At 47.5% G+C, this 18756-nt stretch overlaps 1 protein-coding gene across 2 annotated transcripts in view; it reads right to left on the bottom strand.

Annotated features, from left to right (window-relative positions):
• osgep (O-sialoglycoprotein endopeptidase) overlaps nt 1–18672 on the bottom strand; it is a 53960-nt gene extending 35288 nt beyond the window's left edge. Inside the window, exons 1-6 of one of the 2 annotated variants that reach the window (XM_078534172.1) lie at nt 18471–18672; nt 16179–16302; nt 14444–14563; nt 6326–6501; nt 3537–3632; nt 1811–1860 (exon numbers count right to left, since the gene is read on the bottom strand). In XM_078534172.1, coding sequence (XP_078390298.1) covers nt 1811–1860; nt 3537–3632; nt 6326–6501; nt 14444–14563; nt 16179–16293 — 557 coding nt within the window. In that variant the 5' untranslated portion in view covers nt 16294–16302; nt 18471–18672. The other variant, XM_078534173.1, reaches the window with a different exon arrangement.
• Nucleotides 18673–18756: the final 84 nt, after the last annotated feature.

The raw sequence follows: 18756 nt of genomic DNA, 5'->3' as shown, positions 1-18756 counted from the left end.
CCAGTCAGTCTCTCCCCCGTTCCCGGTCACTCTCCCCTCCCCGTTCCTGGTCACTCTCTCCACCCCGTTCCCGGTCACTCTCTCCACCCCGTTCCCGGTCACTCTCTCCACCCCGTTCCCGGTCACTCTCTCCACCCCGTTCCCGGTCACTCTCTCCTCCCCGTTCCCAGTCACTCTCTCCTCCCCCAATTCCCGGTCACTTTCTCCTCCCCGTTCCCAGTCACTCTCTCCTCCCCCGATTCCCGGTCACTCTCTCCTCCCCCGATTCCCGGTCACTCTCTCCTCCCCGTTCCCGGTCACTCTCTCCTCCCCGTTCCCGGTCATTCTCTCCTCCCCGTTCCCGGTCACTCTCTCCTCCCCGTTCCCGGTCACTCTCTCCTCCCCGTTCCCGGTAACTCTCTCCTCCCCGTTCCCAGTCACTCTCTCCTCCCCGTTCCCAGTCACTCTCTCCTCCCCGTTCCCGGTCACTCTCTCCTCCCCGTTCCCGGTCATTCTCTCCTTCCCGTTCCCGGTCACTCTCTCCTCCCCGTTCCCGGTAACTCTCTCCTCCCCGTTCCCGGTCACTCTCTCCACCCCATTCCCGGTCACTCTCTCCACCCCATTCCCGGTCACTCTCTCCACCCCGTTCCCGGTCACTCCATCCCCCGTTCCCGGTCACTCTCTCCTCCCCGTTCCCGGTCACTCTCTCCTCCCCCGATTCCCGGTCACTCTCTCCACCCCGTTCCCGGTCACTCCATCCCCCGTTCCCGGTCACTCTCTCCTCCCCCGATTCCCGGTCACTCTCTCCACCCCGTTCCCGGTCACTCTCTCCCCCGTTCCCGGTCACTCTCTCCCCCGTTCCCGATCACTCACTCCCTCCCCCATTCCCGGTCACTCTCTCCCCTGTTCCCGGTCTCTCTCCTCCCCGTTCCCGGTCACTCTCTCCACCCCGTTCCCGGTCACTCTCTCCCTCGTTCCCAGTCTCTCTCTCCCCCGTTCCCGGTCACTCTCTCCTCCCCGTTCCCAGTCACTCTCTCCTCCCCGGTCCCGGTCACTCTCTCCCCCAGTTCCCGGTCATTCTCTCCTCCCGTTGCCGGTCACTCTCGATCCTCCAGTTCCCGGTCACTCTCGATACTCCAGTTCCCAGTCACCCTCTCCCCCCAGTTCCCGGTCACACTCTCCCCCGTTGCCGGTCACTCTCGATCCCCCAGTTCCCAGTCACTCTCGATCCCCCAGTTCCCGGTCATCCTCTCCCCCCAGTTCCCGGTCACTCTCGATCCCCCAGTTCCCGGTCATTCTCGATCCCTCAGTTCCCGGTCACTCTCGATCCCCCAGTTCCCGGTCACTCTCGATCCCCCAGTTCACGGTCACTCTCGATCCCCCAGTTCACGGTCACTCTCGATCCCCCAGTTCACGGTCACTCTCGATCCCCCAGTTCACGGTCACTCTCGATCCCCCAGTTCACGGTCACTCTCAATCCCCCAGTTCCCAGTCATTCTCCCTCCCCCAGTTCCCAGTCACCCTCTCCCCCCAGTTCCCAGTCACTCTCTCCCCCCCAGTTCCCAGTCACCCTCTCCCCCCAGTTTCCAGTCACCCTCTCCCTCTAGTTCCCGGTCACTCTCTCCCCCCATTTGCCAGTCACCCTCTCCCCCCAGTTGCCAGTCACTCTCTCCCCCAAGTTCCCGGTCACTCTCTCCCCCCAGTTGCCAGTCACTCTCTCCCCCCAGTTGCCAGTCACTCTCTCCCCCCAGTTGCCAGTCACTCTCCCTGCTCCGAGTGATGGTCTTCATTCTGTGCTCCTGTTAGGCTTTCACATTGTTTAATTACTCACCTCTTAGCCATTTGTTCAATGTTGAACCCGGGACTTGGATCATTGGAGATCTAATAGAACAGAAATCAGATATCAAGAAATGGCCAAAAATCCAACATACTCCGCCTGCCCACTCCTCCAGACAGTTATCTCCTGTTGCCTGTTCCTGTCTCCCCCATCGCTCTCCAATGCCTGTTCCTGACTCCCTCTGTCTCTCTTCATTGCCTGTTCCTGACTCCCTCTGTCTATCTTCACTGCCTATTCCTGACTTCCTGGTTGCTCAATGCGACACAGTCTGAGGGTTTTGGGTGGTCAATGGGACACAGTCTGAGGGTTTTGGGCGGTCAAGGGACACAGTCTGAGGGTTTTGGTTGCTCAATGGGATACAGTATGAGGGTTTTGGGTGGTCAATGGGACACAGTCTGAGGGTTTTGGGTGGTCAAGGGACACAGTCTGAGGGTTTTGGTTGGTCAATGGGACACAGTCTGAGGGTTTTGGTTGGTCAGTGGGACACAGTCTGAGGGTTTTGGGTGGTCAATGGGACACAGTCTGAGGGTTTTGGTTGGTCAGTGGGACACAGTCTGAGGGTTTTGGTTGGTCAATGGGACACAGTCTGAGGGTTTTGGTTGGTCAGTGGGACACAGTCTGAGGGTTTTGGTTGGTCATTGGGACACAGTCTGAGGGTTTTGGTTGCTCAATGGGACACAGTCTGAGGGTTTTGGTTGCTCAATGGGACATAGTCTGAGGGTTTTGGTTGGTCAATGGGACACAGTCTGAGGGTTTTGGTTGGTCAGTGGGACACAGTCTGAGGGTTTTGGTTGGTCAGTGGGACACAGTCTGAGGGTTTTGGTTGCTCAATGGGACACAGTCTGAGGGTTTTGGTTGCTCAATGGGACACAGTCTGAGGGTTTTGGTTGCTCAGTGGGACACAGTCTGAGGGTTTTGGGTGGTCAATGGGACACAGTCTGAAGGTTTTGGGTGGTCAATGGGACACAGTCTGAGGGTTTTGGGTGGTCAATGGGACACAGTCTGAAGGTTTTGGGTGGTCAATGGGACACAGTCTGAAGGTTTTGGGTGGTCAATGGGACACAGTCTGAGGGTTTTGGTTGCTCATTGGGACACAGTCTGAGGGTTTTGGGTGGTCAATGGGACACAGTCTGAGGGTTTTGGGTGGTCAATGGGACACAGTCTGAGGGTTTTGGGTGGTCAATGGGACACAGTCTGAGGGTTTTGGTTGGTCAATGGGACACAGTCTGAGGGTTTTGGTTGGTCAGTGGGACACAGTCTGAGGGTTTTGGTTGGTCTATCTTCCCCCTGTTCTTCTCTCAGTGCAGATCGAGCTGTGAGAATTTGGCCAGGTTGATACTCGGACAGTGTTCTGGTGGAATTCACTATTCACTCCATGTTAGTATCAGCGAGACAAGCGGTGAGAGAGAGGACAGGAGCGGAATCTGAGTGACAGCTTTCCCTCACAGGGACAAAGTATCCCTGTGTGCAACAATCAGATCTGTGGCGATATACATGGCGACTGGTAACTCCCACGTTAAGGTCCAGAGACCGAAACCCATAGCCCGACAATTCATATCAGACTGAGAATCCACGTGGGACTCGAGCGGAGGATGAGTGTGGTTCAGGTGGTAAAGAGTGGATCAGGAGAGAGGTCATACGAAGACAACACAGGAGCAGATGGTGACGTAACAATAGAATAGTGGCAATAACCCATTTCCCCAAAAGAATGTGTGTTTACCTTCAGGACCCGGGCAAATCGATCCAAACAGTTCCCCACCGCAATGTCTATAGTTTCACCAAAAATTCGATACCGGTGTTCTGAGTACGCAATCACCTGCAACAGGACAAACACTGATCAGTACATCACGTTGGCACGCTCTACACTGTCCCCGTCAAACACTCCCAGGACAGGTACAGCATGGGGTTAGATACAGAGTAAAGCTCCCTCTAACCTGTCCCCATCAAACACTCCCAGGACAGGTACAGCATGGGGTTAGATACAGAGTAAAGCTCCCTCTACACTGTCCCCATCAAACACTCCCAGGACAGGTACAGCACGGGGTTAGATACAGAGTAAAGCTCCCTCTACACCGTCCCCATCAAACACTCCCAGGACAGGTACAGCACGGGGTTAGATACAAAGTAAAGCTCCCTCTACACTGTCCCCGTCAAACACTCCCAGGACAGGGAGAGCATGGGGTTAGATACAGAGTAAAGATCCCTCTACACTGTCGCCATCAAACACTCCCAGGACAGGGAGAGCATGGGGTTAGATACAGAGTAAAGCTACCTCTACACCGTCCCCCATCAAACACTCCCAGGGCAGGTACAGCACAGGGTTAGACACAGAGTAAAGCTCCCTCTACACTGTCCCCATCAAACACTCCCAGGGCAGGTACAGCACGGGGTTAGATACAGAGTAAAGCTCCCTCTACACTGTCCCCATCAAACACTCCCAGGACAGGTACAGCACGGGGTTAGATACAGAGTAAAGCTCCCTCTACACTGTCCCCATCAAACACTCCCAGGACAGGTACAGCACAGGGTTAGATACTGAGTAAAGCTACCTCTACACCATCCCCATCAAACACTCCCAGGACAGGTACAGCACGGGGTTAGATACAGAGTAAAGCTACCTCTACACCATCCCCATCAAACACTCCCAGGGCAGGTACAGCACGGGGTTAGATACAGAGTAAAGCTCCCTCTACACTGTCCCCATCAAACACTCCCAGGACAGGTACGGCACGGGGTTAGATACAGAGTAAAGCTCCCTCTACACTGTCCCCATCAAACACTCCCAGGACAGGTACAGCACGGGGTTAAATACAGAGTAAAGCACCCTCTACACTGTCCCCATCAAACACTCCCAGGGCAGGTACAGGACGGGATTGGATACAGTGTAAAGCTCCCTCTACACCGTCCCCATCAAACACTCCCAGGACAGGTACAGCAAGGGGTTAGATACAGAGTAAAGCACCCTCTACACCATCCCCATCAAACACTCCCAGGACAGGTACAGCACGGGGTTAGATACAGAGTAAAGCTCCCTCTACACCGTCCCCATCAAACACTCCCAGAGCAGGTACAGCACAGGGTTAGATACAGAGTAAATCTCCCTCTACACCGTCTCCATCAAACACTCCCAGGACAGGTACAGCACAGGGTTAGATACAGAGTAAAGCTCCCTCTACACCTTCCCCATCAAACACTCCCAGGACAGGGACAGCACGGGGTTAGTTACAGAGTAAAGCTCCCTCTACACTGTCCCCATCAAACACTCCCAGGACAGGCACAGTAAAGGGTTAACTGTACCTGTGTGTTTCTCACTGACATACAGAACTGTCACATTAACTGTACCTGCATGTTCCCTCCACTGACACACAGCACTGTCGGGTTAACCATACCTGTGTGTTTCTCACTGATATACAGTGCTGTGGGGTTAACTGTACTTGTGTGTTTCTCTCACTGACACACAGTACTGTAGGGTTAACTGTACCTGTGTTTCTGTCACTGACATACAGTAATGTCACATTAACTGTACCTGTGTTTCTGTCACTGACATACAGTAATGTCACATTAACTGTACCTGTGTGTTTCTCTCACTGACATACAGCACTGTCAGGTTAACTGTACCTGTGTGTTTCTGTCACTGACATACAGTAATGTCACATTAACTGTACCTGTGTGTTTCTCTCACTGACTTACAGTATTGTCAGGTTAACTGTACCTGTGTGTTTCTCTCACTGACATACAGCATTGTCACATTAACTGTACCTGTGTGTTTCTGTCACTGACATATAGTACTGTCAGGTTAACTGTACCTGTGTGTTTCTGTCACTGACATATAGTACTGTCAGGTTAACTGTACCTGTGTGTTTCTGTCACTGACATATAGTACTGTCAGGTTAACTGTACCTGTGTGTTTCTGTCACTGACATATAGTACTGTCAGGTTAACTGTACCTGCGTGTTTCTGTCACTGACATATAGTACTGTCACATTAACTGTACCTGTGTGTTTCTGTCACTGACATACAGTAGTCAGGTTAACTGTACCTGTGTGTTTCTCTCACTGACATACAGCACTGTCACATTAACTGTACCTGTGTGTTTCTCTCACTGACATACAGAACTGTCACATTAACTGTACCTGTGTGTTTCTCTCACTGACATACAGAACTGTCACATTAACTGTACCTGTGTGTTTCTCTCACTAACATACAGCACTGTCACATTAACTGTACCTGTGTGTTTCTGTCACTGACATACAATACTGTCAGGTTAACTGTACCTGTGTGTTTCTCTCACTGACATACAGCACTGTCACATTAACTGTACCTGTGTGTTTCTGTCACTGACATACAATACTGTCAGGTTAACTGTACCTGTGTGTTTCTCTCACTGACATACAGCACTGTCACATTAACTGTACCTGTGTGTTTCTCTCACTGACATACAATACTGTCAGGTTAACTGTACCTGTGTGTTTCTCTCACTGACATACAGCACTGTCACATTAACTGTACCTGCGTGTTCCCTCCGCTGACATACAGCACTGTCGGGTTTAACGCTCCTGTGATTAAACGGCCCATCTCGATGTGTCCGATACAGTGGTTTATCCCCAGGAGCGGTTTCTTCCAAAGCTGGGATAATGTTCGGGCTACGATTGCAACACAAACCAGGGGTGCTCCCATCCCGGGGCCTGGCGAGACAAAGAGGCGCTCCGATAATTCCCAGCAGGAGAATGCTGAGCAATGATCCCATTCCTTCCAAGGTGAAGACCCCAACGCTTTCAATGCAGCACATCCATTCGACACATCCACTGCATTATTTAAACCCATCCCTGTACCTTTTTGTCCCCATTATTTTTTCATGGGATGTGGGCATCACTGGCAAGGCCAGCATTTGTTGCCCATCCCTAATTGCCCTTGAACTGAGTGGCTCATTGGCCATTTCAGAGGGCAGTTAAGAGTCAACCACATTGCTGTGGGTCTGGAGTCACAGCTAGGCAGACCAGGTAAGCATGGTAGATTCCCCTCCCTAAAACACCCAGGGTTTTATCGATGGTAGTTTCATGGTCAGCATTACTGAGACTAGCTTGATATTCCAGATTTAAATAATTGAATTTAAATTCCAAATGGGACTTGAACCCATGTCCCCACAGCCTGGGCCTCTGGGTTACTCGTTCAGTGACATTACTACAATGCCACCATCGTTCCTGTAAAGGAAACATCGTTTTTTCCCGAATATTACTGTGAGATACTGAAGGAGGCTTGTGTGGGCTATGTGAGTGTGTGTGCGCGTGACTAGTTTAATTGAACTGTAGACAGTCAGACTGCAAGGTTTGAATCATCAAAAGGGTTTAGGTGTAAACAGGCATTTTTGACATGGAGATGGGTAAGCTTGGATGAGACCCCAGCAGATACAGTGTGAATGGAATTTGCATTTTTAGGGAAGTTGAGAGGTTGCGCGATTTTCAAAGGGACAATGTACGACGTTTACAACTGGCAAGATAAATAAGGCAAAGTTATTAAGTTTGTATTGCCCCAAAGTGCTGGCCGTAATGACAACATGAAACGTTCTTACATTCTGGGAAGAGCAGCTTCCAAATAGGTTGAAACAATGGGATTTACAGATCAAAAGGGGGGAAATATATTTAAGGAAAAATGGAAAGCTGTATGGGTGTGGCTGTGTGAGGTCTTGACTGTGTAAAACAGACTTGTGATGAAACAGTCTTTAGCCATCCTGGAGAAGTTTGGAGTTCCAGTCGCCAAGGTTTTGTTAAAAGCCTTTGGAGTTCCATTGCTGAGTAAGAGGGAAAAAGAAACTGTGAAATATCTCCCTTACAACAACAATACGTGCTTGTAGTAATATTGCTGGATGTTATATAGACTAAGAATCTATTTGGACTGTTGCCTGAAAGGATTGTGTAGTTGGGAGTCTAGTTAAGTAGAAATCTTGTGGGAACTGTTATAAGACTAAATGTGACTGAAATCTTATGTGGTTAAGTTTTCTTTTCTTTTGTTAATAAATGTTTTAATTCAATCTTTAAAATCTCTAAAGATGGTAGTGGACTCACCTTCTGGCACAAACCTTCTTGTAATAAATACAAATTGCAAAATTGCTGTGATAGCTTGGCCAAGTTTCACTTTAGGATTTGGTCAGCCTGGCAATTACCACCTGCCCTATCATTACACCCCTCATTAACAAATTAACAATTGACAAATTGTCAATTTACAAAACTTTAACGCTGGCAACATAACCGTCCCATCAAAGACCATCCCTCTAACCCCCTGACTCTCCCATCGAAGACCATCCTTCTAATCCCCTAAAGCACCCATTGAAGACCATCCCTCTAATCCTCTAACTCTCCCATCAAAGACCATCCCTCTAATCCCCTAACTCTCCCATCAAAGACCATCCCTCTAATCCCCTAACCCTCCCATCAAAGGCCATTCCTCTAATCCCCTAACCCTCCCATCAAAGACCATCTCTCTAATCCCCTAACTCTCCCATCGAAGATCATTCCTCTAATCCCCTGACTCTCTCAAAGACCATCCCTCTAATCCCCTAACTCTCCTATCGAAGACCATCCTTCTAATCCCCTAAATCTCCTATCGAAGACCATCCCTCTAATCCCCTAACTCTCCCATTGAAGGCCATCCCTCTAATTCCCTAACTCTCCCATCAAAGACCATTCCTCTAATCCCCTAACCCTCCCATCAAAGACCATTCCTCTAATCCCCTGACCCTCCCTTGAAGGCCATTCCTTTAATCCCCTAACTCTCCCTCGAGGACCATACCTCTAATCCCCTCTCTCCCATCGAAGACCATCCCTCTAATCCCCTAACTCTCCCAAAGACCATCCCTTTAATCCCCTAACTCTCCAATTGAAGGCCATTCCTCTAATCCCCTAACCGTCCTAGCGAAGACCATTCCTCTAATCCCCTAACCCTCCCCTTGAAGACCATCCCTCTAATCCCCGAACTCTCCCAAAGACCATCCCTCTAATCCCCTCATTCCCATCGAAGGCCATCCCTCTAATCCCCTAACTCTCCCAAAGACCATCCCTCTAATCCCCTCATTCCCATCGAAGGCCATCCCTCTAATCTCCTAACTCTCCCAAAGACCATCCCTCTAATCCCCTCATTCCCATCGAAGGCCATCCCTCTAATCCCCTAACTCTCCCAAAGACCATCCCTATAATCCCCTCATTCCCATCAAAGACCATCCCTCTAATCCCCTAACTCGCCCATCGAAGACCATCCCTCTAATCCCCAAACTCTTCCGTCGAAGGCCATCCCTCTAATCCCCTAACTCTCCCGTCGAAGACCATCCCGCTAATCCTCTAACTGTCCCATCGAAAACCATCCCTCTAATCCTCTAACTCTCCCACTGAAGACCATCCCTCTAATCCTCTAACTCTCCCATCAAAGACCATCCCTCTAATCCTCTAACTCTCCCATTGAAGACCATCCCTCTAATCCCCTAACCCTCCCACCAAAGGCCATTCCTCTAATCCCCTAACCCTCCCATCAAAGACCATCTCGCTAATCCCCTAACTCTCCCATCGAAGATCATTCCTCTAAACCCCTGACTCTCCCAAAGACCATCCCTCTAATCCTCTAACTCTCCCATCGAAAACCATCCCTCTAATCCTCTAACTCTCCCATTGAAGACCATCCCTCTAATCCCCTAACCCTCCCATCAAAGACCATCTCTCTAATCCCCTAACTCTCCCATCGAAGATCATTCCTCTAATCCCCTGACTCTCCCAAAGACCATCCCTCTAATCCCCTAACTCTCCTATCGAAGACCATCCTTCTAATCCCCTAAATCTCCCATTGAAAACCATCCCTCTAATCCCCTAACTCTCCTATCGAAGACCATCCCTCTAATCCCCTAACTCTCCCATCGAAGGCCATCCCTCTAATTCCCTAACTTTCCCATCAAAGACCATTCATCTAATCCCCTAACCCTCCCATCAAAGACCATTCCTCTAATCCCCTAACCCTCCCTTGAAGGCCATTCCTTTAATCCCCTAACTCTCCCTCGAGGACCATCCCTCTAATCCCCTCTCTCCCGTCGAAGACCATCCCTCTAATCCCCGAACTCTCCCAAAGACCATCCCTCTAATCCCCTCATTCCCATCGAAGGCCATCCCTCTAATCCCCTAACTCTCCCAAAAACCATCCCTCTAATCCCCTAACTCTCCCAAAGACCATCCCTCTAATCCCCTCATTCCCATCGAAGGCCATCCCTCTAATCTCCTAACTCTCCCAAAGACCATCCCTCTAATCCCCTCATTCCCATCGAAGGCCATCCCTCTAATCCCCTAACTCTCCCAAAGACCATCCCTCTAATCCCCTCATTCCCATCGAAGGCCATCCCTCTAATCTCCTAACTCTCCCAAAGACCATCCCTCCAATCCCCTAACTCTCCCATCGAAGACCATCCCTCTAATCCCCTAACTCGCCCATCGAAGACCATCCCTCTAATCCCCTAACTCTCCCATCGAAGGCCATCCCGCTAATCCTCTAACTCTCTCATTGAAGACCATCCCGCTAATCCCCTAAATCTCCCATCGAAGACCATCCCGCTAATCCCCTAACTCTCCCATCGAAGACCATCCCTCTAATCCCCTAACTCTCCCGTCGAAGACCATCCCGCTAATCCTCTAACTCTCCCATCGAAAACCATCCCTCTAATCCTCTAACTCTCCCATTGAAGACCATCCCTCTAATCCTCTAAATCTCCCATTGAAGGCCATTCCTCTAATCCCCTAACTCTCCCATCGAAGACCATCCCTCTAATCCCCTAACTCTCCCATCGAAGGCCATCCCGCTAATCCTCTAACTCTCCCATCGAAGACCATCCCGCGAATCACTAACCCTCCCATAAAAGACCATCCCTCTAATCCCCTAATTCTCCCATCAAAAAACCACCCCTAAACCAACCTAACTTTTCCATCGAAGACCATTCCTGCACCAGCCTAACTTCCCCATTGTAGATCATCCCTCTAGTCTCCGAACCAGCATCTTGAAATCAACCCTTTACACACCCTGGCAGTGATACTCATCCTTCACCCACCCTGACAGAGATATCCACGCTTCACCCACCCTGACAGTGATACTCATTCTTCACCCACCCTGACAGAGATATCCATGCTTCACCCACCCTGACAGAGATATCCATCCTTCACCCACCCTGACAGAGATATCCATCCTTCACCCACCCTGACAGAGATATCCATCCTTCACCCACCCTGACAGTGATATCCATGCTTCATCCACCCTGACAGAGATATCCGTCCTTCACCCACCCTGACAGTGATACTCATTCTTCACACACCCTGACAGTGATACTCATTCTTCACACACCCTGACAGTGATACTCATTCTTCACACACCCTGACAGTGATACTCATTCTTCACACACCCTGATAGTGATACTCATTGTTATGATGGGGCAGGTGGTGTGTGCCAGGCTGACCAAACCCAAAGTGAAATTTGACTATGCTATCACAATGATTTTGCAATTATTTATTTATTACGAGAAGGTTTGTGCACTGAAGTCAGAAGTAATGAGTCCACTGCCCCTTTAAAGATTTTAAAGATTAAATTAAAACATTAACAAAACAAAATTAAAACATAAACACAGAGAAGCTTACAGTTGCACAGTTATTTAGTCTTATAACAATTCCCAAAACTTCTACTTAACTAGACTCCCAACTACACACTCCTTTCAGGCAACAGTTTAAAGAGATTCTGGATCTATAAAACATCCACCAATATTACCACAAGCATTCACTGTTGCTGTAAGGGAGGTATTTCACAGCTTCTTTTTCCCCTCTCACTTGACAATGAAACTCCAAAGGCTTTTAACACAACCGTGGTTACTGGAACAACAAACTTCTCCAGGGTGGCGAGAGGCTTTTCCCACAGGTCTGTTTCACACAGTACACCTTTCAGGAACTCACATGGCCAACCACATACAGCTTTCCATCCTTCCTTAACTATTGTTATGGCACAGCCAACGGTAAATGCTGAGCTACTCAAATCCCAAAGGGAAACTTGAAACAAATGCCACAACTGTTTTGCAACTTATATAACTTTCGAGATGCGTGCCTTGAACTCAGTAGTAATAAGACCACCAAGTCTTATAGGTTTCTTACAAGACTAAATTAAACCTTTATTAATAGAAGAAATGATTTTAAATACATACATAGATCAACAAATTACTACTGTGATAACTTCTAAATCCCCTTGTTAATCTAACACACAGTTACACTTTCATTAAGGCAACAGTAAGACACAGATTTTTAAAGGCCCAGGCAAAGAAACATGATACCCTGAGCAATCTAATTCAAAGTGAGTTTTCTTAACTTCAGCTCTTTGTAGACAGCAGCATGAAACTTTGATGCTGAAGGCTTTTCACACTAGTTTAGATCTTACAATGCCTTTCCTTACACACAACCTTCACTCCTTTATACATATTTTCCTCTTTGAATGCAAATTCCCATTGTTTCACTATGTCTTTGGACTTTACCTCTCTGATAATAAAAAAATCTCTCATAATACCAATTTTACCAGTAATCTTTGGGAAAAATAAACACACTGTTTCTGAACTTCACCTGGTTAGGTGACACATTTCACCCCTCATTTGAAATCAATCAAGTCTGGTTTACTTCAAAATGCAAATGTTCCCTTCACACCTATGTCTACCTACTTAACATTTCAAACCTCGCTTATCTTCTGATACATCAAAGCCTTCAGACCAGCTGCTTTTAATGCAATTAAGGCAACTGCACACATGCACACGACTATTGCTCTACAATAAATTCCAACAACATTTGGAGAACTATTATATCTTCCTGACAATATATTTCATCATTTTTGATTTGTAAATCCCATTGTTTACGCCTGTCTTTGGAATTTACTTTTTCCAAGAATATAAAAATTATTCATGTTGTTTTTATGGCCAGCACTTTGGGGAAAAATTAACATAATAACTTTGTCTTATTTATTTTGCCAGGCGTAAACATCTTCTCATGTCCCTTTTGAAAAGCCAACAGCCTCTCCACTTATATAAAATTGCAAATTCCATTGTCCATTAGCATTTCAAATACCTGTTTTTTATACTTAACCCCTTTCATGATTCAAACTTCGCAGTCTAACAGTCTGCAGTTTATTTCAATTATTCACACACACAAACATAAGCCTGCTTTAAAGTGTCCCACAGTAATATCAGGAAAAAATATGTTAGTTCCTTTATACCATTATTCACCTACCCTGACAGTGATACCCACTCTGACAGTGATACCCATTCTTCACCCATGCTGACAGTGATACCCATCCTTCACATACCCTGACAGTGATACCAATCCTTCACCCACCCTGACAGTGATGCCCATTCTTCACCCACCCTGTGTTATGACATGGCAGGTGGTATTTGCCGGGCTGACCAAAACCCAAAGGGAAACTTGGCCAAGCTATCACAACAATTTGTAATTTGTATTTTATTACAAGAAGGTAGGTGCACTGAAGTCAGAAGTAAAGATTTCATCAGCACATTTGGAGATTTTAAATATTAAATTAAAGCATTTATTAACAAAAGAAAGCAAAACTTACACAAGATTGCAGTTGCACAGTTAAATTTAAATTTCCCAAAAGATTCCTATTTAGCTAGACTCCCAAATAAACACCATTTTCAAGGCAACAGTCCAAATAGACTCTTAATCTGTCAAAGATCCAGTAATATTACCACAAGGCACACACTGTTGCTATAAGGGAGGTATTTCACAGCTTCTCTCTCCCTCTCACTCGACAATGGAAATACAAGGCTTTTAACAACACCTTGCTTTCCGGAACAAACAAGCACTTCTCTGGAGCGGCTAGGGGTTGCTTCTCACAGGTCTGTCTTCACACAGCCCACCTTTCAAGATCTCACACGGCCACTCCCTTCACATAGCTTTCAATCTATCCTTAAACATATTTCCTCCCCTTTGATCTTTAAACATTTTGTATTAACTTACTTTTCCCAGAATATAAAAATCTTTCATGTTGTCATTATGGCCAACACTTTTGGGGAAAATAAACTTAATACTTTGCCTTATTTATTTATGATGTTTGCCACTTGTAAAGTTTCCTGATCAGCCTCTTTGAAATTCAATAGCTAACAATTCACTCCTCACTTATCTCTGAATACAAATTCCCATTCATACTGTATCCACTGGGATCTCAACTTAGATTCTTCATCTCCATTTCAAAATGCCTGCTTTCACATATAACGCCCTTGATGATTTAAACCTTGCAGTCTGACTGTCTTCAGTTTAATTAACTTAGTCACACACACACACACCGCAATCCTGCTTCATTATAATATTAGGAAAAATTATATTCTCTTTACACTGTGACAGTGACAGCCATTCTTCACCCACCCCGACAGTGATACCCACCCTTCACCTACTCAGGCGGTGATAACCATTCTTCACCCACCCCGACAGTGATACCCACCCTTCACCCACTCAGGCAGTGAAACCCAATCTGACCATCCAAGTGGGAATTGTGCTAATCTTATGGATGCATCAAGCTTGTAATATTCTACTGAAGAGGACTGACGTCAGCCTGGGTCGAAGTTCTTACCTTTTGTGTAAGCAATACAATCAATCTCCTGCGGTTTGATACCTGCCAGATCCAACGCCTCACTTGTCACATCCAGAACACAGGCCTGGTGATGTTTTGCTGTGTCCCTGGGGAGGAAACCTTCAACAAAGAATGAGATCAGATACCAGCCCATAGCTCCCACCCAGGTACCTGTTATTCCATATGTGATTCCCACCCTCCCACTGACCACCTCGATTAGATTCCAACCCGTAATTCACACCCGGTTTTCCAGTCTGTAACTCACTCCCGGGTATCTGTTATTCTATATATAATCCACCCTGAACCCCTCGAGTGAATTCCAGTCTGTAACTCACTCCCAGGTATCTGTTATTCTATATATAAACCACCCCGAACCCCTCGGTTAGGTTCCAGTCTGTAACTCACTCCCGGGTATCTGTTCTTCTATATATGGGGGAAACACCTCAATTAGATTCCAGTCTGTAACTCACTCTTGGGTATCTGTTATTCTATATATAAACCCACCCCGAACCCCTCGATTAGATTCCAGTCTGTAACTCACTCCCGGGTATCTGTTATTCTATATATAATCCACCCTGAACCCCTCGAGTGAATTCCAGTCTGTAACTCACTCCCGGGTATCTGTTATTCTAAATATAAATCCTTCCGAATCCTTCGATTAGATTCCAGTCTGTAACTCACTCCCAGGTATCTGTTATTCTATATATAAACCACCCCGAACCCCTCGGTTAGGTTCCAGTCTGTAACTCACTCCCGGGTATCTGTTCTTCTATATATGGGGGAAACACCTCAATTAGATTCCAGTCTGTAACTCACTCCCGGGTATCTGTTATTCTATATATAAACCCACCCCGAACCCCTCAATTAGATTCCAGTCTGTAACTCACTCCCGGGTATCTGTTATTCTATATATAAACCACCCCGAACCCCTCGATTAGATTCCAATCTGTAACTCACTCCCGGGTATCTGTTATTCTATATATAAACCCCACCGAACCCCTCGATTAGATTCCAGTCTGTAACTCACTCCCGGGTATCTGTTATTCTATACATAAACCCACCCCGAACCCCTCAATTAGATTCCAGTCTGTAACTCACCCCCGCGTATCTGTTATAACCCCTCGATTAGATTCCAGTCTGTAACTCACTCCCGGGTATCTGTTATTCTATATATAAACCCCCCGAACCCCTCGATTAGATTCCAGTCTGTAACTCACTCCCGGGTATCTGTTATTCTATATATAAACCACCCCGAACCCCTCGATTAGATTCCAGTCTGTAACTCACTCCCGGGTATCTGTTATTCTATATATAAACCACCCCGAACCCCTCGATTAGATTCCAGTCTGTAACTCACTCCCGGGTATCTGTTATTCTATATATAAACCACACCGAACCCTTCGATTAGATTCCAGCCTTTAGCTCACTCCCGGGTATCTGTTATTCTATATATAAACCACCCGAACCCCTCGATTAGATTCCAATCTGTAAGTCACTCCCGGGTATCTGTTATTCTATATATAAACCCCCCCGAACCCCTCGATTAGATTCCAGTCTGTAACTCACTCCCAGGTATCTGTTATTCTATATATAAACCCCCCGAACCCCTCGATTAGATTCCAGTCTGTAACTCACTCCCGGGTATCTTTTATTCTATACATAAACCTCACCCCCCCGAAACCCTGAATTGAAATGCTTCGTCTATCTCTCTGCGCACATGATCTGTGCTGCTGACCTTGTCCGGGTGGTGTAATGTAAGTCCTTCTTGGGTTGGACAACACCACCCCATCCTTGATGATGCCGACGCCAATTTTATTGGCACTCCCCTCAAATCCGATAACGATCGTCATGGCAAAACCCTGAAGGGCAGGAGATCAAGAGGTGAAGAGGTTAGCATTTCTGCTCCAGGAACACTCTCTATCATCGCAACTCTCTCTATCACAAAGGCCCCTCTCTCCCTCTATCACGGTGGACTCTCTCTCTCTCTATCACAGTGGCCCCTCTCTCTCTCTCTATCACAGTGGCCTCTCTCTCTCTCTCTCTATCACAGTGGCCCCTCTCTCTCTCTATCACAGTGGCCTCTCTCTCTCTCTCTATCACAGTGGCCCCTCTCTCTCTCTCTCTCTATCACAGTGGCCCCTCTCTCTCTCTCTCTCTATCACAGTGGCCCCTCTCTCTCTCTCTCTCTATCACAGTGGCCCCTCTCTCTCTCTCTCTCTATCACAGTGGCCCCTCTCTCTCTCTCTATCACAGTGGCCCCTCTCTCTCTCTATCACAGTGGCCTCTCTCTCTCTCTCTATCACAGTGGCCCCTCTCTCTCTCTCTCTATCACAGTGGCCCCTCTCTCTCTCTCTCTCTCTCTCTCTATCACAGTGGCCCCTCTCTCTCTCTCTCTCTCTCTCTATCACAGTGGCCCCTCTCTCTCTCTCTATCATGGTGGCCTCTCTCTCTCTCTATCACAGTGGCCTCTCTCTCTCTATCACGGTGGCCTCTCTCTCTCTCTCTCTCTCTATCACGGTCGTCTCTCTCTCTATCACAGTCACATCTCTCTCCAATAGTCACATCTCTCTCTATCATAGTCACATTTCTCTCGAGCACACTTTCCACATTTGCTCTACAGCTTAGGCTTCTGTGTCACTGCCCTCTCCTGTAAATGAACATTGTTTCCCTTTAACCTTTAACCAATTGCAAGGGGAATGGGATAAACAAGTAGGGAAGTTTTACTGCAGCTGACCAAGGGCCTTGGTCAGACCACATCTGGATTACTGTGTAAAGTTTTGGTCTCCATATTTGAAAAAGGATATAAAACATTGGAAGCAGTTCAGAAGTCGACTGGGCTGATTTCTGGGATTAAAGCATTGTCTTATCAGGAAACATTGAACAGGTTGCGTCTATAGTCATTGGAGTGGAGAAGAATCAGAGGTAAACTTATTGAAACATATAAGATCCTGAGGGATTGACAGGGTGGATACAGGATGTTTCCTCATGTCAAGGAAACTTGAACAAGGGGGCATAGTTTAATAGGTCTCCCTTTCAAGGAGGAGATGAGGAGAATATTTTTCTCTCCGAGGCTCATCGGTTCAGGGAATTCTCCTCCCCAGAGAGCAGTTGAGGCTGGGTCATTGAATTTATTCAAGGTTGAGTTAGATAGATTTTTGATAGACAAGGAAGTCAAGGGTTACGGTGCAGACAGGAAAGTGGGGTTGAGGTGACAATCAGATCAGCCATGATCCTATTGAATGGCGGCGCAGACTGAAAGGGCTGAATGACCTACTCCTGCTCATAAGTCCTAGCTTCCTGTGGTATGACTCTCCAATCGCTAGAGCAATGCAGGGATTGTAACAAAACACCCATAGCTCATACACTGCCTAACAAAAGCAGAGATACATTTAGCGTTACAAAGCCCTTTTATAGAGGCACATCATATGTCATCCAATAATCAATCTAGTGCAGGAAAATACATGGCAGAACATAAAAACATAAACACAACAAATAGGAGCGGGAGTGGACCATTCGACCCCTTCGAGCCTGCTCGGCCGTTCCATACAATCGTGGCTGACCCTGGGCTTCAAGTCCTCATATCCCTCCATTCCCAGAGCGACCAAAAATCTGTCATAGTCATAGAGCCATAGAGGTCTACAGCACAGAAAAAGGCCCTTCGGCCCATCGAGTCTGCACTGGTCAAACAAGTACCTCACTATTCTAACCCCATTTTCCCACACTAGGCCCATTGCCTTGTACGCCATGACATCGCAAGTGCACATCTTGAATGTATTCAACCCTGGAGCATCTACAACCCTCTGGGCTAGGGAATTCCAAAGGTTCACAACCCTTAGACTGAAGAAATTTCTATCAAACTCCTTTAGGAATGTGTAGGTTTCAATGGGATCACCTCTTATTCTTCTAAACTCCAGGGAATGTAAACCCAATTTACTCATCCCCTCATCATAGGATCCCCTCAGCCCAGAGTCTCCTCCTCTGTGGCCCAGACTTTATATTTGATTTAATTTGAGGTTCAATTCCTCACCCAGTCTCTCTCATCAATTCCTATTTCCGGGGGAACCGTTTGACCCGGGCAATTTCTGTTCCGCCGCTTTTACTTTCCCCCATGGGTTTCCGGTCCTTCAGGCTCACCATTCCCCCCCGCCTGCCCTATGGGTTTCCGGTCCCGCGGGCTGCTCCGCTCCGCCGGGGATTCGTTCCCCGCGCTCTGGTGCCACTTCTGGGGGAGGTGTCTGGGCCAGCCGCCGGAGCATGCGCATTTCTGGCCTCGCCCTTGCCTCCCGAGCCGCGGAGACCCCGTGTGCCAGCCG

This window comes from Cetorhinus maximus, chromosome 37 (genome assembly GCF_964194155.1).
Source record: "Cetorhinus maximus chromosome 37, sCetMax3.hap1.1, whole genome shotgun sequence".
Classification (NCBI taxonomy): Eukaryota; Metazoa; Chordata; class Chondrichthyes; order Lamniformes; family Cetorhinidae; genus Cetorhinus; species Cetorhinus maximus.
The sequence above is the reverse complement of the archived record's forward strand: the minus strand, read 5'-3'. Positions and strand labels throughout refer to the sequence as shown.